This window comes from Pomacea canaliculata, linkage group LG3 (genome assembly GCF_003073045.1).
Source record: "Pomacea canaliculata isolate SZHN2017 linkage group LG3, ASM307304v1, whole genome shotgun sequence".
In the NCBI taxonomy this organism is placed as follows: Eukaryota; Metazoa; Mollusca; class Gastropoda; order Architaenioglossa; family Ampullariidae; genus Pomacea; species Pomacea canaliculata.
This window is the reverse complement of record NC_037592.1, coordinates 14973211-15000311: the sequence shown is the minus strand read 5'-3', so window position 1 is coordinate 15000311 and position 27101 is coordinate 14973211. Positions and strand designations below refer to the sequence as shown.

At 42.1% G+C, this 27101-nt stretch overlaps 1 protein-coding gene across 1 annotated transcript in view; it reads right to left on the bottom strand.

Annotated features, from left to right (window-relative positions):
* The window catches only part of LOC112559039 (inactive phospholipase C-like protein 2), a 45954-nt gene that overhangs the window by 9078 nt on the left and 9775 nt on the right, over window positions 1–27101 (bottom strand). Inside the window, 7 exon segments of the mRNA XM_025229889.1 lie at window positions 566–659; window positions 4102–4168; window positions 5241–5353; window positions 6808–6937; window positions 7445–7484; window positions 10035–10248; window positions 19289–19438. Of these exon segments, the coding sequence (XP_025085674.1) occupies window positions 566–659; window positions 4102–4168; window positions 5241–5353; window positions 6808–6937; window positions 7445–7484; window positions 10035–10248; window positions 19289–19411 (781 nt within the window). The 5' untranslated portion in view covers window positions 19412–19438.

Below are 27101 nucleotides of genomic sequence, written 5' to 3'. Positions count from 1 at the left end.
TCTTATTCTTCAGGCAGCTTTGTTATCATGATGTGTCTGACAGTCCCAATATATGTTATAAGCTTTATTTGTCTTGATATGTCCATTGCTTTGTGTTAATATATTTTTGAGACTGTTCTTTAAATCTAGATACCAATGTTATGTACCCTTTGTGTTAATTATCAATATCCTTAGAGAAATTCCTGACATACATGTTTCGTTTTGCTTAGACATATGTTAGCAGATGTATCATGGTATGTCTGCACTAGAGAGGAGGGGGGGGGATTGGTGTTTTACACCGTGTCAGCAACTAAGGCTATATTACGGCAAGCAGCGAGCCCTGTAAACAGATGCCACCACTAGAGAGGAAGAGGTAAAAGGAATAAATGATGTCTACCTGAATACTAAAAACGTTTTCAGTCTACTTAATGATGGAAATTTAGTGGATGCAAGTTTTGGCTGTCATCTTTAGAAATGACGAGAATTACAATGTTCTAGGCCAGCAAAAATGTTCAGCAGCCTAAATAAATGTAGCTATTCTAAAAAGATGCACAAAAAAAGCAACCATTTTTTTTACAAACCATACCATCAATGCCTAGCTGACATCGTTTTCTACCCTCTTTAGAGGGCTCAAACTGGCTGATGATGTCCAAGCACTTTTCCTTGGTCACCCTCTGCATCTGTTACATGGAGAAGAAACAGTATCTGCAGATGGACCTTTCTGACCCAAGCATCTATGCTGTGATAGCTATTAGTGCTCTTCAACTACTTGATATAGGTTAGTAGAATACTGCAGAGGATGATTCATCATTTCATTTTTACAAAGAGGGTTCTTACCAGTGCATATCTACTTGTACAAAGTGCATAGCTGTGCACAGTTCTCGGTAAAAATAAAATGCTGATGTTATAGTAAAGAACATTTGTCCCCAAATTCCTTCTAGATAAATACAAGAAGCTGTAACTTTACATTCATATATGCATTTCACCATCGACACACTACATACACATAAACACACAGACATGGAGTTTTACAACAAAAGCACTCCGGATGCTACTTTACAAGTTAGTTTGTGGTTGCTGATGCAAGACTAAGCTCATCATTTCAGGGCAAACTCAGATGAAGCCTCACCACTGCATCCTCATCCACAGCAACAAGGTTACTACTTTCATATTATAAATAGACCAACAAAATGCAGAAGTAAACATTGCTGTGTGTTCTTCTATCAATTGGCTACAGAACAAAGACCAAGCACCTCTTTTGAATAGGATCAACACCAGCTATTAACAAAAACTCCACTTCTCTTGTTATTGGCTGATAAATATTGTGTTTCTGATGAAATGTTATGTCTAAATACAAGGGAGTCTAATTATCATTATGTCTATAACTTAAACATATTCCGCATGACTGACTATGGCAACAAGGCCACTGCTTAGGCCCATGGGTGATTTCAGGGCAGTGCATCGGTCATTCTGGTCTGGTGGATGTTGTGGCCAAGACTGCGACAAAGCATATCCACAAAATGCAAATAGCCCATGGTGGTGCACTTCGTGCTTGATAAATCCACTGCTGCTAGTGACCTCCCACCCACTGCACTTCCTTTCTCCCATCCCCATCGAATTCCAAGGAAAATAATTAAATGTCTTTCAGTTTTGGCGCTACAAGTCTCCTTTACACCCAGTGCTCACATGAGTCATTTTCACACCCAAACATTTAGCCGTCACAGGGAGGCAGCAAAGCTGTGCCCACACATCTGTCTGCTGGTTTTAACACTTGGACAACATCAGCAAATGTAATACGACAAATCGGGTAGTGATGTGGGCAGGAAAACAGCAAGACAAATTTAAGTGGGACAAACCGTTGCACGGAGTCCACCAGCAGCTAAAATGCTATGTATATTCAAAAGGCGTTGACGTGACATATTCAGGCTTATAGAACTTTTTATAGTCAAGAGCCATTTCAGACGCAAATGCCAACTGGCATTTTGTATATACACTGATCTCGCGATTATACGAGTTCACGGACCGCTAAGGGTGGGTGTGGGGGTGGGGTGTGGAAAAGGCACAACCTGCGCGCGCACGATCGTATGTGCTGGGAATGGATGAAAGATGTTTATGCCAAGCTGCCACTCGGCCATATCACTGAGGTGGAAGGTAGAAGGCGGCGAGACTGGAGCGTGTGTAGGGGTAGGTAGGCTGGGGGAAGAGAGAGGAGAGTGTAGACAGATGTATTGAAATCTTAACGCCAACCTGCCATTTCGTGGTCTTACCGCGGCGCGTGCACGTTTATCTCTGCCTGTCTGCGCACACTCGAGTGTGTGCGTGCATGTCCGTGCGTTTGCACTGGCGCGCTGGGACAAGAAATCCAACCCTAACTCCGGGTGACACAGCAACTGAAAACCGGAACACTACCACAAGGCCGACTAGTAAGCACGATCACTATACCTTCCACGCTTTATGAAGTTGGGAACTCAATGTGACAAGCCGGAAACGCACGTACGGAGTCTGGTTAAGTCGACTCTGTTAACCTGCCTGTCGTTCCATTCCATTTTGTTAGTTCGGCGGCGTGACCGCCTTTCATCAAAACCTGATTGTATTATCCTTCAGTCAAATAATGTTCGACAAACATCATCTGTTCGCAGTATTCCCACGAAGCTCTCCAAACTTGAAGTGCTCTAAGATCATTCTCTTTCATCAGCGATTTATATATGCAGACTTAATTATTAGTGCCCGCTTCCCAAGCTCTTTCGCCTCGGCAGAGATCGATTGAAGACAAATACAATGCTGCTTAACCTTCAAGTAAAACAGGTTACTGTAACTATATTATAATCATGCCGTCTAAATCTGGATTTGTATGGGAAAGTCAAGATGCAGAAAACTTAAAATGGTTTTCGAACGAATTTCATAAAAGATAATCGATTGCTTTCGGGCAAGAATGCAGTAGTCCATTCCAAGACTTTACTGTATACTTTACTAAACAAGTCAGAAATAAAGCAGCTTCATTACATAACTCAAACACTGGTATAAGAGATGCGCTTGCTATAATGAGCCTAAATCGTTCTTTTAGTTGTGACCAAAATAACTTCCAAGTACTCTTTCTCGCCAGATGACGAAGCAAATAGACTTCTCATTTGTCCTGTTTATTTTCATTTGCGACAGAAATATATTTCTCCAAATATCATTTCAAAACTGATTTTCCATGCTTTCCTCGGAAAAACAGATCTCACTTGAAGCATTCAACGTGATTTTAAAAAAAAAGGCGTTAGAGTTGACTGCTGTTTCGATGCACTGAGAATACAAGAAAAACACATCGGATGTGTAAGAATAAAATTAGGAGCAAAAACGTGGCACAAATTATGGAATAATTTTGTATGTTTGAGGTGGACGACTGGACGAGAGGCTGGGTGAGTTAAGGGCATCAGAAATAGCGCTACCATCGAGTTTTTGAGAAGCACTTATATTTAGGGCTGTAATGATTTCTCTGTATTTGTAAAATTGTGCTGTTATGAGTAATCACAAAGATAATAGCACAATTTTGTCGCTTTGAATGAAAATAATTATCCTAATGGCGTATCAAGAGTAGAAAATAACCATGTCTGGTCTAATGAGTGGTTTTGTTTGTACCAATGAGCCAGAACTACAGTGAATAAAGTCTAGAAAATTCTCTCTCTCTCACACACACACACACAGGCCCAAGCAAGCATGCTACCTTTACAAACTTCACACGTACACAGCATAAAACAAATGTTAAGGCCAGTGTTTCTGGCACCGATGCACACCGTCAGAGGCGAGTGTAAACATATCCCCGCAGCAATCGGTTAAATACATTTCACATGTGCCGTGCACTGTCAATAAGCCCTCTTGTCTATAATTACACCCGCCCTGTCTCAAAACAAGTACTGTTCTGGCGCTAGTCTACCTCACCGGTGAGTTCAAAGCCATACTGCCCCCCTCCCCATTCCACTCGCGCCGAGTTGCGAGGCAACATACCGTGACAAAAAGTTCCTAGTGCGTTATCTCTATTTGCTTCTAGACTGAATCCTTCGTGAGTAGAGCATAAAGGTGTAGGTAAATATAAATGACGGGGGAAATGGGAGAAAACCACCAACACACGAGGTGACCTACCCCTTGTTCTGCTTCCAGGAATAGTAACAAGTCGTCTGTGGACAAGTAGTCTGTATTGCTTGCGTACCTATGACAAGACAAAACAAAACAAACCATCAGCCCATGTTAGTGTTCATTAATATCTAACACAGTACAGTACAGCATTCTGGCGAAAATCTATAAAGGAATAAAATATCTTTTGTAAAGTTCATTTTATGTGTGTGAATATATGAGAGAGAGAGATGTGGGGGGAGAGAAAAAAAATCCTCAGATCTTGACAAAGTTTAGTTTCGTGGTTTAATAGGATGACAGACAGAGTAAACGAGTATAAACGGTGGTTCGAACTCCAGCTTTATGGTGTTGGTAGTTCCTAAATCGCCACAAGCGACCAGTCTATCTTGTTAGAAGGGAGGGGCACAGGAAGAAGGGACAGGTGGGAGGCTGCGGGGAAGTAGAAGGTTGTATCTAAGGTTTATCCCTCCAGAGAAAGGCCCAGGACCTGAAAATGGCTTCTTGTTTCTTCCTGGAGAAGACTTTTGGATTCCATGTCTCATCTCAACAAATTCCGATTTGGAACAAAACAAAGCAATAAAAAAAAATCATATACCCCAAACCCGAAATAATGATGACATCGTTTGGTTTTTTTTTTGTGCCAGAACTCAATCAAACACTCTCTTATGTCAGCACTTCCGCAAAGATTCCGACGCTCGCTGCTGACTGCGGACAAACTTCTGCAGGAACGACGACAGATAATTAGATATCAGAGCTCTTCAGTCAGAAAATGGGAAAGGCCTTCTGGAGGGGAAAGAAAACACTGGGCAAGATGATGAAGGCCTGCCCCTTTAGAATTTAGTTGATGGCGTGCCACCTCTTCGCTTAATCGCTGTGTCTGAGCATTTCACCACGTTTATGACAAGCGACGGGGTTACAATGACGTTATGATGGGGCTAAACTATTAGCTACAAAAGAAAAAAAAATTCAAACTCGGTCAATTTTGCCGTTAGCATCGGAACCAAGCAACCCGTGAAGCTGCAATTAGACCAATTTGACCAGCATCTCTTCTCTCCTTGTCCTTCCCACCATTCACCACAAACGCAAGCTCGCATGCATGGACACACAGAATAAACACACCGTACACAGGCTATGATTTCTGTACCTACCGTACAAGCAAAAAGTAAATTTCTGGTCGTGTCGATATTTCTTTGAAGAGGGAAATGAATTCTTCGCTGTTTAATCGTCCCCTTTTGCCGTCAGCTCTTTTCATTTCAAGTTCCTACACGGATGCCAGAATGCATTACGTTATGATTACATGTCTTGTAAGGTAATGACAAAATAAGCTACACACGTGATATGTAATATACATGTGATGGATGCAGGAAGACAGTTTTCGCTTTCAACAGAATTCAGTGTCAGAAAGAGAGAGAAGGGAAGGGAGGCAGAGTGTAAGAGCGGATACATAGAGTAGGTAGAATTCCAACGTTCTTATCTGAGCTAAATGACTGCCATCGTCTTCCTATCTATAATTTTCACTGCCATGGTCAGAGACAATAGGAAACAATACTGTATTTTCGGGCACTCAAACGCAGGCTTCGAGACCGAAGTCTGTAAAAATGGCAGGAAAAGATTCATCACAAACTACAGATTTGTGGCACCCAAAGCCATCCTTTATCGCGACTGTGAGGGCAGGCACTTTGCTGCAAGTCAAATGACAGGGGTGACTTCACAGACTTCACTCCCTAACAAGCCACTTCGCACCGCACAAAGTATAAGCAGCATAGCCCCAGGCCGGACTAGTGGTCAGTTCTATATAACGATTCACCTTAACTTTGCAGTCATCTTTTTTTCTACAGCCTTGTGCATTTAGTGGCATTCTTCTAGAGATGCCCTTCATTTTGTTCTTAATTCTTCAAAAAAAAAAAAAAAAACCCCAAAACAACAACAAGAAGAAAACAAACAAACAAAAACACCTGCTGTTGGTATTTCACAGCCAGTCAACAGCAACAGGCGAGCTAGTCTACAACTGCGAACTCTAAGAAATGGGAAAAGGCGGAGGGTGCGAACCGACAAGAAGGTGAAGCCGACCTGCTCACTGTACGTGACCCTGAGAGAAAATGTAGAAGTTTCTGGAAGAAAGCGAGGAAGTCAGCGCACGAAAAAAAAAAAAAAGGAGCCAACAGCCACAGCACAAGCGGAGCCATATAGACCGCAAGAAAAAGTCAGACTTATTGACACTCGGGAACCAAGCCCAGCATTGATCAGAATGCGAAACAACCCTGACGTTTGGAGAGCTGGCACGTGGACAAACGGAGGAGACGTTCATCTAGCAGGATCGACCATGTAGGGCACGCTCCATAGGCGCTGCAGCACGCACACCATTACATTCCCCCACTCACACCCCCCTTTCACTCCCACTGCCCCCTTCTTATCACCCAAGCCCAACGTTTCAAGCTTCTTTGTGGGTGCTCGAGAAATGTCTTTGCTGAATGTTATAAGCGTTCTGCCAGGAAAACGAATGTTTGATTATGAGTGCGGGTGATCCGCATCAAAAGCATTGCTGCGAAGGTGACTGCTTTTTAAACAACCTTTTACTCAACAAAATCGCATTTAAACTACACATTCCAACAGAATTTGCTCACGCTTTGTAATTCTTACAATGAAAAGTGATATTACTACCATGAAAAACAGCAGCGAAAAGCAACGACAAACAGACAAAAACAATAGTATTACCTTAAGTTTTTGGCAGATGACTGCAGTAGTGATGGTTCGGTTGATGTTACGCATCAATGAAACCACCTCGCTTTCATGCAGCAATCCATGCTGATCTGGATTCGCTCGTTCAAACTGTTCCAACAGCCATCTGATTTTTTTCTCAAGGCAAACAATCACCACCAATACGAACCTTATCTTGACGAGTACCAATGAGAACTTCATATAAAAAGACTAAACCTGAACAGTAATGTTTCACATGAACGAAGACTTACTCGTAAAAAAGCGGATTTTTCTCCCCCCCCCTTTTTTTTTGGTGGAAAGGGGAAAGGAGGAGGAAGAGACGGAGCTGGTTGTGAGTGGGAGGTGTGTGAAAAGGGAAAGTAAGCCTGATTTTCGCCTAATCTGTTGGATCTTCTCCATCTTATTTCCCATCATACCACTGTTCTTCTGGGCTTGGTATGGAAGACGAGTTCCTAATCCTTTCTTAAGCTAATCCGGAGAACGAGTCTGCTCTCGACACCGTCGTATGTACAAGTCCCACGGAGGACGCCAAGAGCAGCAATTTATTTTCCCGGCACCAAAGAGCCTTTGTAGATGTACATTACGCACCAGACGCCAGGTACTCACGTGACAGACAAACTGTCAAAAAGGATACGAGTCTCGCACCCGCTCGTTCTGGTCCATAACGTTAGCTGCTGAAACAAAACGAAAAGATTTAAAAAGTCATCTCGCACAGAGAACTATATTTGTATGATTAAACATACAGCTCTTACAGGTAAAAATAGGCATGCGAAAGTGCTTCCTCTTAATTAAAGTGCTCTGCAAACTCTTCCAAACACCTAGAAATAAGGCCGAGGTCAGCTTTTGGTCGCACGCTTGCTTTGATTGAAGACCGCACAGGAAGGATGCAAACAAACATTTAAATGGTAATTCAATGTGAAGTAAAATATCTGAAAGCAAAATCTATGACAAAAATCCTAGAATTACAGTTAATTTCAATGTTCAAGGTGAATGTAAATAAGTATACTCTCCTAAAAGTGAGCAATGACTACTAACAAGTTTTTTAATCGATTGAAACAAAGAAAACAAAATGTTTTCAATCTTGCCATTTCATTACATCCTGATACCCCACTGGTTCCTGTTTATCGATTTGCTGGGATCGTCCTCACCTCTCTCAAAACAAAAGACACAAACCATTTCGTCTGCTAACACACCGGTGAAAAATATCAGATGCACAAGCAACGACAAGAGGGGAAAAGCCAATACTTTCCCCAAGGACAGAGTCCCGAAACACTTTTAGCAAAAATAGTCATCTTCCTTTGGAAGAATGCAGAGGTAAGCGATGAAGGTTCCCTCTACCGAAAAGTCTGCCGATCCCAGCCATAGGAGCGCCCTCCAGCGCTACTGCGCACTAAAAGTAATTACTGCTCTCGCCAAGTGCTCCATCTTAGAGTTCTTAAAGGCGCCGGGCATAGACTAGGGCACGTGTGCATCTGCACCTAGTCCGCCACCCACTTACTGATACAGGTCTACAAGATTAAATTGTGTTTCACACATCACAGTCTTCCTGAGAGCTGTGCTAATTAATGAAGGTTCCTAGGGGGCTGGAATTATTATGCAAAATACCAGCGCCCGAACCCATTACACAAAACGCTTGGTCTAAGGTGGCCTGGCGCGACGCCTGACCAAAAGTGGCGACATAGCGAGTTCAAAGAATCAGAATTTGGGAGAGGGGATGGAGGAGGGTCTGTCTGGCGGAAGACGAGGCTTTTACTCCCGTTAAAAAGCATGTGCAGACTTAGAAAAAAAGTGTGTGAGCTCGCGCGCGTAAATAAACATGCTCACAACGGTATACACGAAGTGCGAGGGAAGAGGAACATCACTAACTAAAACTTAATGTTTTGGCCTATGACATCCAGTTTTACTCCTTTCCTTCCTCGTACCCAAAGTCCTATTTTTTCCGGATAGTCTTTGTGCTGCTATGAACTCTTGTTCCTAGACATTTAGACATTTCGTAAATAGCTGCGTACTATTTTAATAGAGTTCGTAAAAATCTAAGAGAGTAAGAATGACATTATCAAGGTATAGCTGGAAAATGTGAACACTAGTCACGCTTTCTTTCCTTTTGTTTCTGAAAAAAAAATGGAAGAAATGATCCTTTACAACGCATCACATTGTTTAAAATATAGAAATAGCATGTGCATAATTTTTATTTTCATTCGATGTTTTCTGAGTTTACGAAAATGGGACAACAATATGACTACAAGAAGAGCAGAAGATATCCCATGTTAAAACAGTCTAACTACAGTGGGATCCTACCAAGAGAGAGAGAGATGTGATTGCCAACAGGTACCTCCTTCATAGAAATTTCTTAGAAAGATTGCCTTGAGAATACGTGTGTAATCGAGAAGACGACGACTAAACTGGGAAGCTGAAAAATGTACATGGAAAAAGCCTTTTTTTTTTTTGCAAGAAACACGACACTTTAATAAGTTTATTAATTATTCTACACGCAAGAACTATGAAAACAGAAGAAAGAAAGTAAAAGAAACAAAAATCCAGTTAAATGGTGAAAATAATTATCACGGTCAAAAGTCTGTGCAACTCATGGAAACTAAAAGGATCTAATGTCGTCTAGGTCATGCAAAGAAATTATAATCGAGGCAATAAAAATTTTCTTGTTTAATGTCAGAATGTGGAGGTATAAAGCAAACAAACAAACACTCCCCAAAGTCCGAAACTGCTCTCAAAGATGATGAAGTCCACGGCCAATTTTCAACAGCCCTCGGGTAATTCTTTGATGTGCAGACTCATCAAAGACCGTGAAGTCAAACTTGGCACTCCACCATCAGATTTAGCACCACTCAGTTATTCCAAGCGTATCCAGGGGAGTTGGAAGAAAGATTCACTGTCTACAAATACATACAAGGTTTCCACTGACAGAATGACCTCTGTAGAAAATGTAGGGCGAAAGGTTTCTGCTGAACGAAAGAAGTCTTCCTCTGTCTGCACATGCATATCTATATCAGAGATAGTGTGAAAAGAGGCGACGACAATACGCGCTTAGAAACATGGAAGTGATGGAGGAATAAATTAGAGAACAGGTAAAGGACTTAAGAATAAAACAATTTTCTGGAGCAGCACATCACACTGAACACTGAAGGGGAAAAAGTAATAAAGATTTAGCAGAATGTACACCAGCAGAATAAACACTTAGGCGAAAGTAGCTAGGCTTTGAGACCAACCTGACTTTGTGCTGGCATTGACAAGGCAAGTTAGCCCTGTAACCCAAATGTTGGCTTCGTCCGGAGTGTTGGCGATCAGGTCCAGGGTTTCAAAGTCGTCCCCGAAGATGATGGAAAAGGCGCACTCATCTGGATACATGCCCGCGATCTCCTTGTTCCGTAGAGCGTCGGTTGTTTTTCCCTGGCGAATCTCTTTGACGGACGATACCAGCGACTGCAAAACAAGCCTATGGTCATTATCATGCCCATAGTTACAAATCAACATTACTGCTGGTATCCACAATACGCACTGTCCATCTGTGTGTGTGTGTGAGAGATGGAGAGACTTTGACTTTATCTTTCGGCGCATTGAGCGTTTCTCAAGGATTCGGATTTTGCGCGTTATAAGACTCATTCATTCATATCTAGTGTAGCCAACGACCCATTACTGAATGTCTGAATGTGTATGTGTGTGAGAGAGAGAAGGTGAAGAGAGAGCGTGCGTGCTGTTTTCCTATTCATGGCAGAGGACCTCCGCATAAAAGTAATAAAACCACGGATTTTGATTTTCTAGCTGGGTTATCAGGCTGTGGCATCTGTCACAGGCCTGCCACTCAACTGACTAGTCCGTTGGCCAGTTCAGACAGATGAAACAATAAATCTGTGATGAGAAGACTTATACATAGCAATGTGAGGCAGTACCGAGTGCTGCAAACAATGTCCGCAGGAAAGGTCACCCAGCAGAGGGAACGAGAAGAGAAAAACAAGAAGAGATCAGAATCGATACCGAGGCGAGAAATCTGAGCATTTGCGTACCGAAATGTTCAACGACCAGACAAAATTTCCCCTTACTAATACCAGCTACAATACAGCTGGACACACAGCTGCAGCATAATCACTGACTTGAGCGTCAGCTTAAAATCCTGCACAGATTACTAAAGTCTGCAAGATTCTTCCGCAAGCCACAGCTAGGCCATGGACACTAGCGGAATCAACGACCTGTGACAAAAGTGGCATCATTAAAAAGCACACACTGCAACTCTCTCCCCTCCTCTCCCAGCTTCCGTCCATCCCGTTCCCCTCACCTAACGAAAACGCCCGCAAGAGGAAAGGCAGGAAAGACAACAAGCAAACAATGCAATAAACGTAGCTCCAGTGGAGACTGACAGGGGAGGGGGGAGCGAAGACGAGAGACCAGATATATGCCAGAGTGTCCGCCAAGCTTGCCTCGAGTCAACAACGTTTGATCCGCTGAAGCACGAATTTCCGCTCAGTCTCCACGGCCAACACTTCAGGCTTGTTTGGCGTCTGATGACCTTTCCATTATTTCGTTCAGGCCGGACCGCCGTACGACCGATGGACTAAATGACACGCCAACGGCCAGCTTGCCCTTTTCCAGCAAACTTCAACAAAAGGACTTGTCCTCCTTTGCACTGCCATACATGCTTTGACTTCTTAACTCCGGGGTTGAAAGAAGACAGGTGCCGGAAACACGATTCAATGAGAACATATATGGTTATTTAACTTCTATACATACATCGAATGTGGTACTGTTGATGATGTTTTGTTTCCGTTGTTGCTGCTGGTGATATTCTTTTAAAATGGCTGCTTCATTAACTATACAATATTAAATAAAAAATGCACCATTGAATTGTGTGTGGGTCTATACTATGATACATATTTACGCGTGTAAGATTACACTTATTCACAAACTGCTTCAGTCCCTGTTCTAAAAATATGGGAAGTAAAAAGATGATTTTCTTACGATGAAAAGTGATGTTACTACCATGAACTAGAGCAGAGAAATGCAACAAAAAACAGACAAAAACAATATTTCAGCTGTATACGGCTCCTTCAGAATACTCTTTTAGGAAGGACGCGAATTTCAAGCAGGAGCTACTTTGGAATCAACTGACGAGAGAGTCCTACATCAAGAAACAGTGGTCAATGCACGTAGCAAAATCAGATGTTCTCATCTTTCAGAATGCGCTGACAAACAACTACATTGTATTATTCATTGCACATAAAGGCCATGAACAGATTTGTGCACTTTCTTTTCAAGTACTTAACAAATACAGGAAAGTGAAAAAATACGGGGTGGAGAAGAGCTTCATTTTGACAGAAACAGAAAAACACCCCATCCACACACACATACACAAACGCACGGGTGCATAAGCAACACACACAGCATTCTTGGGCATGGAAGATGGGTAGGTATGTGAATACTACAAGAAAGGTAAACAATTCTGTAGTATGCAGTAATTGGAACTGTCGTGGCTTTGTGCGGCTGATAATTTCTGTTCTTAGAAAATTCTGCTCAGTAGTAAGACAGTATACATCTTCATCACTCTATTATGCCCAGTGTTACAGCTTCAACAGCGAGTTTCCATAGCATACAAAATGAGGAATAACTCCCAATAAACAAAGACCCACGCTCATGCACACGCATACACGTAAACACACCCAATACACTCATTAGCAGCATTTAACTATTTGTGGGTGCATCAGAAACATCTCAGCCAGCTTAAAATAACGCTCCAGCAGACAAAAACAAGGCTGCCAGAAGAGTCTCTAATAACGACGGGAGACTTGCTGCAAATCAGTCCCAAGTACTCAACAAAAACACTCTGAATGTAATGTCTCTCAAAAAACTTGCGGCAGATAATGCCTCGAAGGACTGTGAAAACCCGGAGGAAATGTCTCGTGAAAAAATAATTAAAAAAATTCTGGAGATGATGTCTGAGTAGATAATAAAATGAAAATAGTGATGGATGTTGTTACTGGAGTGTTTCAACTTGAACAAGCTCTCATCTCTTCATCTCCCATTCTGTCTTCCTTCCTCTTCCTTTACTCATCTTACTTTCATTCCTTCAAGCTGTGTCGATAGGCTGATTTTGAGTAGCACTAACACCAGTAAAAGCTTACTAAAGAAGTGTGCGTCACCGTGAGTTCGAAACGATAAAGTTACAGTTATAATTAATTTGTTTACTTCTAGTGAGATATCCATTGAAATAAATACATAATAGCGTCACATTGTTTTGCGTTAAGTGTGTAGGCCTAGGGGCTGTATTTGCAATTTCAGCTGTATCATGACAAGCTAAGGTGCATCAATACTACAAAAAAAAAAAAATAAAATAAAATAAAAAAATCACAAATACAAATACAAATCTTTCTCTGAAATGAAGTCTTCCCAGAAGACCATGGATAAGCAGGAACCCTTAATCAGAGTTCCAAGACACATACGTGCTACACTGACGTTACTACCGCTCGTCGGACCCAATCTGACTAAAGGCACTTAATCATCTCTTTTGCGATATTTTTTGGTGGCAAGTGCCGGGAGGGGATGGCGCCCGTGCAAAACCTAGGAATGCAGCCCCACCCCCAACCCCAACTTTCCAATATGCCTCAAGATACGTAGTGATCTCAATAAATTATGTGAACGTTAGGAAATACAAGCGACGCAGATCAATGTTTTCTCTCACTCTCCCTCCAATCCCCCACTCTTACCCCCACCAATCGATCGGCCGCCCGACCCGTCCTCCCCCACCCAACCCGCCATCACAGTTATTACACATTCCTTTGTCACATTCACAGACGCAAGCTGACGAACGAAGGCACACGCCAATAGACACTTGCCTGTGGTAGCGATAATTAACTACTCTTAGTAATTAAAATTAAGACATTCTTCCTGGTTGTTTTTTCTCTCCTAAACCAATCCACCATCATTCAACAACCCGTCTTCCCACACTGCAAATGTGACTGGAAGGACAGGGCGTAAGACGCCGACAAGCGAGTGAACGCTTGTGTTGAACATGCACATGCTCTCGCATTGATCAGATGAACATGCCTGGTGGCTGGCGTCTCTCCAGTGAAATCCGTCCCACCCAGCCAGCCCTTGGAAGCTCCAGCGATATAATCTGCCGAAAGCACACCAGAACCCGTTTCTCAAGCCAAAATATGTTTTCGTTCACCACCCTGTTTTCCTTGCCTGCTGACCACGGTAGCGTCTCTGACAAACGCTAACCGGCGTGCAACATGTTTTCGTCGATGTCAGCGGTACGGTGAGCAAGACGCTATGCTACCAAATCATTTCCATGTTCTCCTCTCCTATCATCAAAATCAACAAACACTAAATGGAACAAGTGAAAGACAACTATTAGGCCATTATTATTATATTTTATAATACATTTATTATATACAGTACGCGACAATCCGCATTGCAGGGCTACTGTAAAGTGAAAAATATCACGATCATCCGTCTGGTTTGTGATCGCTTTCTGTGAGAACTGGCCTCCTGCTAGACAATAAAATTAATTTCATTCGCGGTCAAGGATCTTTTTATAGCTACACCTCCGTGTACGTTTAAACAGACTCTTTCAGACAAAACCAGCATCAAAACCAAAACTAAAACTAGCGGTAGTTCAAAGAAATAAAGATTAGAACATTCTTCTAGTCCATGTCACGCCATCAAAAGATGGCTATTCCGTTTCGCAGTCGCCTAATCCTTAAAGGAAAAGAAATCTTGCTCAGGAGCAAATATGCTACGTATTGTCGGGGCTGAGAATCCAGGAAGTATTGAAAGGTTGAGAGAGAGAGATGGGAGGGAGGAAGGGCGTGAAAGAGAGAGAGAGGGGGACAACTTTTTCGCCAACGTGCACAGACATCGACAACGAGAAAATGTTAGAGAAAGGACAAACGATTTTCCCTTCATCCACAGGAGGATTAAAAAAAATGCATAATGCAAGCGAAAAAAGATGAATAGGGGACATCAATAAAAGAGTTATTTTGATACTTCTGCAATACAAATGACGAAACTGGTGATCAGATGACACATCAGATAGCAACATACTGACCGAATTTAAAGTGTGGAAAGGGGAAAGGTAATCCACTCCTTATACTGAAATCAGTCGCTACGACCCACCGTGCGTGAACGAACCTATGTAAGAAACACACACACACACATACACACACAGCTTGCGTTTTTTTGGCACCATTCTCATCTGGAAATGACATTGTTGTTCAAGCACAAAGGACCCAAACTGTTGAAAGGTAAACTCTGCCATGTACTGGCGCGAACATGACAAAAGTGGGAGCATGTGTCACGCTTCATTTGATGCTGTAAAAACCTTTTCAACTGGCTCGGGCGCATAGCTGTCATTCAGTTAGCTGTCCGTGGTCCTTGTCAGTCAGGTACCCACGTACTCATCAAGCGCCGTTCTGGAAGCATTTCACTGTGGCTGTTGGAGGGTACAAACACAAATGGTGCACTCGGCGTACATGATGTAGCTTCAGATTCATCGAGTGGCACAATCAACCATGTGTCCTGCTGAAAGAACATTGCTTCTGGTTTCTTCCACAAATATGACAAAAACTCTTTGTCATGTTCCTGGCTTAGTTGTCGTGTAAGTAAGCCGTTAGAATCTACAGGACTGTCTCGTGCATCTGCCAGATTACGATTATAGATTTTTGTCCAAAGTACAACAAAAGCCAGCATCACAGTTTGTAGTGTAATGTTTGTTTTTATTTGACATAGACCTTGGGTCGGTACCATGAAGAATAAATGAATTCCATTAGAATGCACACTCAAGAGCACTTGAACCTGAATCTATATATATATCTTGCACTTACGCACTCTCTCCGGGACAACTAGGTGAGACAGCCAGAGGCAAAATGACAGTCACCGATACACCAAGGAACAAACGTAAAATGTAAGATTTTAGTCGCATTTGTGCAACCTAGCACATATAACTATAAATAGTCAATCATCTCTTTTAAGGCACACACAAAAAGGAAAGACGACAATCAATATCTAGCCATTTGTGTGCTCTTCGTAATTTAGCTTTCTATTCTCCCAACCCCGTCCCCCTATCCACCGTCACCAATCTTTCTCATCAGCGAGCTGCAGATAAGGCAAATGCCCTCCCGCCGGACCGAGGGTATGCGCATGCAGATGAGGATTTTACGAGCAAAGCGCCTTTTTCGCTGACCGTTTCGTCGAGCGATCAACTCACGACATGCTGCCTCAGGCCTGTCGGATGCTTTTCTTACATAACGGCGACAGTTGCTAAAGGTTTACCAATAACCATACGCTAGAATTAGTTTGCGCAAGCCATCTGGGGGTCTACTTCCACTTGATGTCATTCTTACTGTCATTTCGTGGTCTTCGAAGGGGAGATATGTGTGTGTCAGTTGCCTCCCCTACGTCCATTATGTATCTCCTTGACCTCAACTTCCTGGTGGATGAGAATACAATTGATTGCACATAGTCATGCGTGCATTGGCACGTGAAACACGAGGGTGCGGGTCCTGATGGGGACGGGTGGGTGGATGTCATGTGGTTATCTGCGTGTGGCTGTGGCTTGGACGCAGATCTTGTTCTGACCGGTCACTGCTCCTCTTAAGCACGTATGCATATTAATCTACTTGGAAATCTCCTCGTTATCCTCTTAGATTCCAAATGGTTGCTATCGACAGGAGAATTGAGCTCCCGCCATCGTAATGTGCACATGCACGCAATGCATAGCTTTGGTGGTTTTATAATGGCCAGGTCACACGCTTTTTGAGTCTCGCAACCCTTAACAAACTGTGTGCCTCATCCACAATCCTTCTTATTTTTTTTTCTCTTTAAAACATACTCTCCACAACTGCTCCTTTCCATGAAGAGTATATACATTTTTTAAATGTTAAGAAGGATTGCTGATTGACGAGTTTTTCTCTGCCTGTGAAGGTTGTAGAACGAAGACAAAAGCAGGTAATCAATGATACTGGACCCATCGCAATTAGACCTTCCTCTTCTTTCTGCCACCCGATCTATACAGTTCCTGTTGAGTCAGAGTTTATAGCGCTAGACTGACAACGAACTAGTCTTAAAACGCCTCAACTGTGCCAAATGCACAATTATGTACTGAAGTAGAAGCCTAACTTAAAATACACCAAACTGCCAGGCTAAGGCAAGAGCGCCATTTCACAAGGCCTTGGCACCTGCGGGCGGACACAGTGGGTGCGTGCAACGAACCGTTTGGGACCATAGGGAGAAGCTCAGTGCCCTGCAGGCTGTCACGAAATAATAACTACATCATTCTACATCCACTTCTCTTTCGATCGATGATCTCTTGGTGCCTATTCATGGCTGCATCCATTGACTACTTCTGCTTCATGAATCTTTTACAGTCGCACCCAAGCATACCGTAACAAAGTTAAAAAATGGACGGCAGACCATCAAGTATGTGTTATTTTAAGTTCTTTTATGGCGTCCATTGACTATATACAGTAGTGCCGATCCTATACAGGTAAATAGTTTAACCGGTTGCAGTGAAGATGTAGTACCGCGATAGGACAATGGAGATGAGTGACGAGTGGTGTAGGTATCGTTCTGGAGCTAGTTTCGAAGATCTATTGTTATAACTTGTTAGCGCAAGCAATGTGTATTGTATGTTATGGCATTCTCAGCGTTAGGCCTGGGTTAGGTTTACGGGGAAAATTGATTAGAACAGAAATGGAGGAGAAATTAAGTTCTCTTTCACCGCGGAAGTAGCAGAAGGCCGATCGCACCATACGATGATGTCCTGAAATACCTCGACATAAAAGCACTTGATGGTCTGTATCAGTCGAATGTATTATAGTGTTCTATTTTGTTTTTGCACATTAGGTTTGCTTTTAGCACAATATAAGAAAGAAAAATTCTCCGAGAGAGGAGGGGGAAAGATCTGTAGAGATTTTGAAAATCCCTTTACAGTAAGTTTCAGCAAACATGTCTTGAATATAATTACATTCGATACCGGGACATCAAAGTCTGTTATTTTTGCATCAGCAACATTTTTGTCTAGAACAAAATTATGGCGAATGCAAGAAAGCTCGAGACCTCCGGGCTACAAATTAGATGGCATTTACAAATGAGCAAAGCATAAATCAAGAGTGCGTAGTTCCAAATTCTCAACGCAAAACATGGCTGTCACATTAAATTCAGGGATTTTGTAGGGGTTTTTTTAATGTCTTTTCTGCTTTTCATTCTTTTTTATGGTCTTTCATCCTTCGTAATTCTCACACTGCTTTCTTGCATAATGCAGAACATTACCACTTACATCGATTAATTTCTAGCTAAACTAAAACGAACCGAGGCACTGCAGTATGATTAAGCATGTTCTCAGAAAGACTTAAAAGAAGACGAACATATAGCTCTAAAAGACGAATAAAAAGAAGGCAGGGGAATCCGAATCATTGTGAAAGAGCTATCTTCCATCGCTCCTTTACCTCATCTAACAGTGATAAAGTTTCTTATTGTTAATAAGTGATTTGTAATGTGCAACAATATTTATAAGGTTCTCGCCTACAAACGACAAATAAATTGGTTAAGCAGAGCTGACAACATCAGTTGACAACAATACAACTATTTGATGTCGGTTACATTCGTCAGCAACATTTTAATCGTTCAGACAGAAAAATCGCCTCGTTCTAATAAGCGATACATTATTAAGGGGTGAGGGGAATGGACGAATTGGCGCATGTTTCGCTGTCAGACGAGAGAAACTGTCAGTGTGGGTTACTGTTAGCGGTTTGCGTGTTAATTCTTATAACTTCTTCATGGCGTTGCCGTTGGGGATTTCAGGGCTGTCAGACAAGCCGATACTCTTCGTGTCTTCCCGCACCTGCCGATCGAACGTGGAGTTAACACGGTACTAGCTTTTAGAAAAAAGCTCACAGCAATGACTGAGCACAAACCGAAAAAAAGGCTAAGCCCTAAGCAGCCTTCTCTAACAGCTCGAATAGTCTAGTCGTCGCTAGCTACAGGCATTTAGAATATTTTGCAAACAGCAACACGAATGTGATCAGAACTGGAATATCTAAAAGAGAAAAAAGAAATACCAGACCTTGCCGCTTTTAAAGAAAAATCCCCATTTATAAATATAACAGCGTAATCACAAATCATCAGAATTTCCTAATTAGTACAGTGCTTAATGGTCTTAACATTCTCTTCATTGCTGTGGGACAAAAGTGACCAGTAGTTGTAGAGTACTAGAGTCTACAAAAAGCAGTTCCCTAAGACCTTTTTTGTATGGACGGCTTAGTACAAAGTGGATTCATTCTCGGCCATTTCTTTACCAGGTTTCCAAAAGCATCCTTTCTATATCTATAAACCCAAAGTAGACAGGAAAATACGAAACGACAAAATCAAAATTTCATCACTATAAATTTCAAATGGCCATCTATATTTTACTACTAAAATCTACCTCTCTCGCACACGCACACACACAGAGGATCTCGGAAACAGTACTCACTTCTGGCTTTGTGTGGTTTCTTGGAAGTGGGTTGCCAGCGGATTTCGGAAACGTCGCTGCTGAGGGAAAAGAAGCGATGATATTGGCGGCTGTTGGATCGCACCTTGACAAGTTCGCTCCCATTCTGCATGTAAGCCAAACAGTCTTGCGCTGTTAACACAAAATCATTGGCATATGCTTTTTTTTCCCTTTCTTTCTTCTGACATTTTTCAACGAACGACTAAGGCATCAAGAAACAGTTACTTCAAAGACAGCATCTTAATCAATCGCTGAATTTTAAAAGGAATTGCGAAGGTGCGCGAGTATCCACGCCTTCCAACAGGTACAGTGTAATGAAAAATATAAAGAAGTCAATAATCAACAAAACGTCTATTTCGTGACTCTTTTCCAAACTGTTCAGTCGAAACGTTAAAAGATATTTGTTAGGATATAACCAGTCATTACTGAAGGCTTAAAAACGCAAGTATATATACATATAAAAACAAACACAAATATATCAGTTTTTAAATAACTCTCAAAATCGCTATTCGAAAGGTTGGAAGGGTAACTTGTTTGTAAGCAAACGAACTTTTGTTTATGTATTTTAGAAAATGAACCGACACAGATTTAATAAATTTAGCCTGGCTATATTTAAAACTTGTAAAAACTTTTGAAACAAAAGTTTAAATGTAGTCGCCCATTCAAATACTTTTTAAGACAGGATGCGTTTGATTCTCATAACTTAACCAAAAAATCCAAATTGTTTTCCGCCGTTGCCAAGACAAGCATTTCTGCCCGAACTCACGAGGAACAAACTCAGGGACTTAAAAAATTAAATCATTTGGCTGAGTGGCTTCTCACGTAACTCATTATTACAGGACAATATTTTACGTCAAGCTCGGTCTAAGATCAGAGAGAAACAGAGCAGTATGGGATGATCTCCGCTCTGAACAATCCCAGAGGACAAAGCTGAAGGTTTGAGCGACTAGACTGTCTCTGTTGAGAAATATAAACAAAGCAAGCAGAGTGAATGTGCACGAGCTTTCGTGTGGGGAGAATAACGTCAAAGCTTGGACTGTCTTCAGACAATGTTTGCTTCTGGTCAACAGAGCGTCCAGATGCCATTCCAAGAAGGGAGGAACAGAGACGGTTAAGAGAAATGAAGTCAGGGTGACAAACTAGAGGTTCCAACATTCCACATACGTCCGTGAACCCGTCCCCCAACATTTACTTGTCTTTTCACAGCCAGACGCATCTATCTGCCTGTCTGTCTGTCAGTCTATTTGCATTAGATTTATCTATGTAAGAAGAGATGGGGACAGGAGAAAGAAGGAAAAGGATGGGATGAGAAAATGATTAAATTACATTTTTAAGCCAGAAACAAACCATCTTATCGATTTTATTCAGTAGCACTGCCGTTTTAACTCGATTCAAATTTGTGCTGTTTTAAATACTGGCATTTCTAATCCACCAAAGGGTCGACGCAGACGCAGTATTTACATATCAAAATACATTTCAGACCACCAGGAACGTATTGTTTTTCTTTAATAATACGAGTCAGCCTTCAATAAATATACTACATAAAATATTTATCCACAAGAATTTTCTTCTGGAATAACTATCGATTTACCTGACCTTCTTTGCGTGCTTACCAGGTTGTGGCGACCCTCTCTATCGGTGTGGACTGCTGTACCGTCTTTCTTACACGTTTTGTGTGTTCTCTCCTATGCCATTCTAAACGCATTCACGTTCTCTTATATAAAACGAGCACACACTTGTGACACTAATAGAAATAACATGTACTTTGCCCACCACTATTCTGGATGAAACGAGTCCCTTTGGAACAACCTTCTGTAAACGATTTAACGACAAGAACCACAGTTTATTTACGCTCGGAGCTACTTTAGGGGGTGGGGATGGAAAAACCCAGCTTTTTCGATTTTCAAGCGTCGAAAATATGCTTTCAAAACATTTAACCTGAAAAAAGATTGCCTCTTCCTTAGCTCTTCCTCCTTGTGACCGCGTGTTGACCGTTGACACTGGGCTGTGCAATGGCGTCGATCGATGGACGACTTTGATAGCGGAGTTTCCGCTCTAGCGACGCCTGCAGTCAAAACGACAAGACGAAACTTCGGGGATTTGCTCCAACTGTGCGTCACAGGTCCCCAAATCACAGCGTCTGGTGACCTCTTGAACTCGTAGACCGCCATTTGGTGGGAAAATCAGGAGACAGTAAATGGTCATTTGCATCAACTTGTGGCTAATATGGTTTTGAGAATATGCAGAGCGCTATCGAAAAGTACCTGACAGTCAATTCTGGTTTAAGGGAATAAGAAACAGAGCTCTGGTCTACAACGGTGTTTCTCAATTTCAAAAATATTGGAAGTGGTTCTGTTGCTCTGGATAGTTCAGGGAAGCATCAGACATAAATGAATAACAGCGAAGGGGGTTTTCCTTCCACTTTCTCCCCACCCCGCTCCTAGACTTTTGCTCCCAAGGCAGTGTTGGGAAATTTAGTTGCCCATGAAAAATGTAGAAAGATGGCAGACTGATGCATCTCCTGAAGCGAATGTGTCTGCCTCTAACCGAGATAGGTAGCGTATACCCTCTCTAAATTGTGTTGGTTCTCTCACCAGCAAGATAAAAGGAACCTCGCAGACGACACGACGAACACTATAACTACTTCTGTAGATTTGGGATAGACGATACCACTTAATAATAGCAGAAAAAATTCAACAAAACACATATGGACACCTTAGCTCTAATTCTGATGCATCTGCAAGTGATACCGACATTCCTCTCAGCTGCTGTCCGAAAGCAATGTATAACTTTATATGGGTTTCCCACTTTCACCACTACCTTGCCAAAGACTAGTATCTTTCTCCAGCAAGACAAGTAAAAATCCTCATCTGTCTTTTTATATTATCTCCTTTAGACTGCGGTCAATTTCAATCTCTCGGACACCTCCTCCACTCTCATCAATCTTGTGTTCAAAACTATAGAATTCTGCTACTTGCCATCTGCCGCTCGCTGGCACCGGATGCATCGCGTGTCTACTCCTTTCCTCCTTCCACACTGCCCTCCTTCTACTAAAAAGATGCGGTTACTAAGCTGCCTAACTAATTTCTCTGAGCGTCTGTGAACCGAAGATACCCAGAGGCCTTCTTCCATCGTCTTACTTCGTCAAGACTCCTAATTGGTATATATATATATGCGCGTTGTCTGCGTGCGTGCGTCGCTGGATACAATATTAGCGAATAAAGCAACCAAGTTATTTGGGTTTTTTTTCTTGTCAGTAGATTATTTGTTCTTCCTGGCACATTCAGCCTCGTCTCACGTGGGGTCATAAAGGTAAAGAAGAATAAGATAAGGAACAAAATCATCTTTCTACTCCCCATCATCATCTTTCCTTCTCTCTTGATCGCTTAGTGCATAACTTTCAGAACTGCCTGGTTATAATGACATCACTAAGCCAGGCTCATTGTCCCTTATGTAAGGGTGAACGTCGGTGTTTGCCGATATTGCCATGACCTTTCGATCTTCAAACCAGGACGCCAACCAAGAGCTGCCAGCTGAGGCGCAACCACGTTAGCCCCAATGTTACAGCGAATTCTTCTGACAGAGTGATGGGCGTCAGGTGTGCTTTCCAAGCAAACTGAAGGATGAAACCCCAGATCGATTTCTGCCCCTATTTGCAGACGCTTGGCCCTAATCCACATACATCAGGCAATCGGTTGTTAAAGCTGTCAAACATGATAGTAACTAATCTGTTCCTAGTCTAGCCAGCGTTCTCTTCCAGCAAAAGTTCAAACTGTTTGAAATGCAAAGACAACTTAAAGACAACTAATTTTATCGCGATGATTATTGCTAACAGAACTAGTGGATTTTGTGCATCGAAATACGGTGTACTTTGTTTTCTCGATGTAAAGTCAGCAAAAGTTCGTAGACATTAGCCATTGCGGGACACTATGAATTATGCACAGACTCAATTTAAAAAAAAGAAAATGAAACAAACTAAAAATGCTGGTTCAATACGCATAAAGAAAGAACGCTAACAGGGGATGGAGGTAAGTGGGCGGGGAGAAACGTTTTACGCCGAGCTAGCAACCAGTTACCAGCCTTGTAAACAGATGCCACATGCAGAGAAAGAACAGCATGCCTGAAGCGAGAGCTGAATCCAGGACAGCCAACCCTCACTGTACTGGTGACAGGCGCTAGCCACCGGACCGCACATGGAGGTAAGAAAGACAATAAAGAAAAAAGGCAACAGGCAACAAGAAAAAAAAAACTGATCACGTGATAGGTGGATTAACACAAAACAAAATCAAAAGAGGAATATTAAAGAATGCAATTTTTAAATTCAATACTATTTTAGTGTTATATAAAATTAGATAAGATTCAAGAAGTAAATAATTAATGACACAAACTTCCCTTAGACACAGCCTTTCTTTTGACAGATCTTTAACGCAAGGTTTCGATTTCTAAAGTAAATCTTCTAATTAGGGCGCTCGGTAATGTAGTAGTTAAGACACTTGTTGTCACCACTGTAGCACAACGTCCTGGTTCAGATCTCGTCTCAGAAATCTATGTAATGTTATGTCGATGTGCTCATATTTTCTTTCTTCCATAGTAGTGCGAAATCATCTCTAAGCACACTTCAATATCTTGAGAGCTAGGAAAAAGGATTTTTAAGAGGAGGGTCCTCCCAAGAGGTATGCAGAAAGACAGTAAAGATGACGAAAAACTGGCAACAAGGAACGCCCCAACAGAAAACAATGAACACTAAAAATAGAGGAAGATACACGTCAAAATAAAAGATAATGAACGCCAAAATAGAGAAGAATGAACTAAATAAAGTTCACAAAATAGGCACACGAAAAAACAGCGTAAAAAAAGATGTATTGTTTAACAGGAAACACAATAACAGAAGTCGAAAAGTAGGAATACCCATATGTAGAGCAAGAGCCCCTACATAAGCTGTCGCTTACAAGCTGTTACATATTAATCACCTTGAAATGGCAAGCGAAGTGTCCTTATGCGACTTTATCACTGTCGCCATTCTGTCGGCGTAGTAATTTCGTAGAAGCACAACTTCTATTTATCTTCAAATAAAAATCTTTGCAGCACTGCGCAGATTTCTATCGCAAATGTCGCCTTTTCTTTGCACAAGGGCGAGATTTATCTTACTTCTCAGACTATGTCCCCTATGTGCAGGCGTAGCATAAGAATATTTTTGCAGCCTTCACTGCATTGCATATTTCGCCTTTACAAACGCCAGCAAAAAAAATTTCTTTCACTGGTTTCATACTACACTAGAATGAACAGAGATAAATGGCAAGCAGGCAACAGTGTGGACACAAGAACGAAAAGACATGGGCGGCCTGATCTAGAGAGGAGCTTGTTCAACACGTGGATGGTTTTTTTTTCCTGACAGAAACTCGCCTCGGGAAAAAACCCAACAGTTTTCACATCACCATATCTCAATGTCTCGTGAGAATGGCAACGAGAACATTTGATGCGCGCCTTGACGAACTGTCCTCCTCCAGTAGGTATAGAGGAAAGACACTGAGGAGTGTCATGTGAGTCAGGAGCATTTATACGAACATTCGTATTAATTTTGTCTCAAAGGTTCTCTCAGATTTCACTCGGAAAACAGTACCATCACCACCTTTCTCTGGCGATTCCACAATGAAACTATTGTGTGGCACCATGTGTGACGTAAGCGTTCGTAGTTCATTTTCCATACTCAAAAGTATCCTCTCAGCAATACCCTGAAAATTTAACATTTGCCCTATGAAATTTACCAGAATGTTTAGAAATGGTAAGGAGATGCATAATATAAACGCTTTCGAGTCCCAGCGCAGAACAAGAGACGTCCCAGCATTCATCATCAGATGCCTCAGACACGGTCGCCAGGTCAAGTGGCATGACAGAGTGCTTACGACACCCTGGAGACCCAGAGAAACCAACAACTAATTGACGTCCAGGTCAGAAGAATAAATAGGACAGGATTGTTCACGTCTTGCACTGAGCCAGTCCCACACAACCTTCTGAATGGACTCACCGGGGGAAGTCGGGGCGGCACATTTTGGGTGGAAGGGTCTACACAAAGCAGCTGTCGCAGCATCCCTGGCGAAATCAAGGAAAACCTCGCGTTACACGCGACAAAACTGAGAAAACGTGACAATCGAAAGTAACAGAAAATAATATGTATATGAAGCTGAGGTACAGAAGCGCAGTGGAAATTACCTCTTGTCGCCAACACAGTGAGAACCGTAAGACTCAGGGTTCATGTCTTGCCTCAATCCACACATTTCTATCTGGATGTACCACCAACACTCTGGGGTGGCTAGGGGGGGGGTGGATTCTCCCAATAGTCTAGTTTTCTACCCCTTTAACTATCCCACATAACTACTAGTAAGCGGATTTTTTCCTTAAAATATTTGATAGGCATACCTTGCATAATTTTTTTAAAAAGTCATGCAGGCAACGGTAAGCGCACGCTATAAGATGTGTAACAAAGGAACTGAGAGCGTTATAATGTAATTCTCTTTATCTCCATTTTCAGATTGACGTTGTTTAAAGTGTACGAGAGTGTACAGCTTGTTCAACTGAGTTAAAGCTTAGTTCAAGTACTATTTCGGTAAATAATCCCCCCTTCCGTTCTCGAAATACAAGCTAACATCACTATGCACAGAAAGAAGTCAGAGCAATGAGCCCTTACACGCGGACGCGCCTAATTAATATACCAGCATGGTCCCACCTCTCCCACCGGCTGACGCCTTGACAACAGACGCGTCTTCATGAACATTTATGACTACAGTTTCTGGCCTCTTTTTATGCATGGTGATGTTTGCTTGTAAGCCTGTCTCAAGAGTGGAGGTTTGTGTGGACAGTCTGGCAAACCAGAATAGCACTAGCTAAGATCTCTGTACCAGCTAATAATAAAGGACTTGGTATTTTTAAAAGTTTGACTTTCCAAGACAAAGGCAAACTAAGTTCATAACTCAACACTCAGGACATCTCCACTATTGAGTCAATCTACCCCCACCATCCTTGCCTAATGCTACAGATCACGCTGTGACTCACCTTTTAGTTTCAAGGTCAGAAAGACTGAAAAGTTGTGAGGTGTAGGGTAAAGGGGGCAGGGGCGGGACTGCACGAAGTACACAGGCAAAGTAAAACAAATCTCAAATCAGTATAATGTTGGGAAGAAAATCCAGGAATCATGATATGTCGGTCCGAGATTAAAAGGGCATATGCAACTAAAAGGTGAAGCAAATTCAGTCGATTGAAATGACTCTACACGCTTTTACCGGACTCGCAGGAGCCTCTTTCCCACATAAACACGTTTGATGACAACAGAAGCGACGACAGCGAGAAGTTGGGAGCGTTCTTCGCACGAGTTATTCATGCCTGTGTTTGTAAGACCAGTCATCGTAAAGAATGACGCCCTCTGCCTGCACACGCTCGAAAGTTGAGCACAGGGGAAATGACTCTTAACCTCTGGTAACCTATCGCTGATGCCTCTAAATCCAGATACTGCAAGACGGTATTAGCGAACGTAAATACGATACTCAAATACGATACCCAGGGATTTGAGAGCTTCAAAAGATAGTATAATATTAGTAGGCACACGCGATGGGAATAAATTATTATTTAAATCACATATGTCGTGAGTATATGAACTGTCCCAATGCCCAAGGTGTCGAGTTACTAAGTCACCAGCTCGTTATTAACGTGAAATAATCTAATTCTGGACCTTAAATTGCTGACATGTGTAATTAAGCCCCGGATGACTGTAGATTCCATCACTTTTAATAATCAGGTGTAT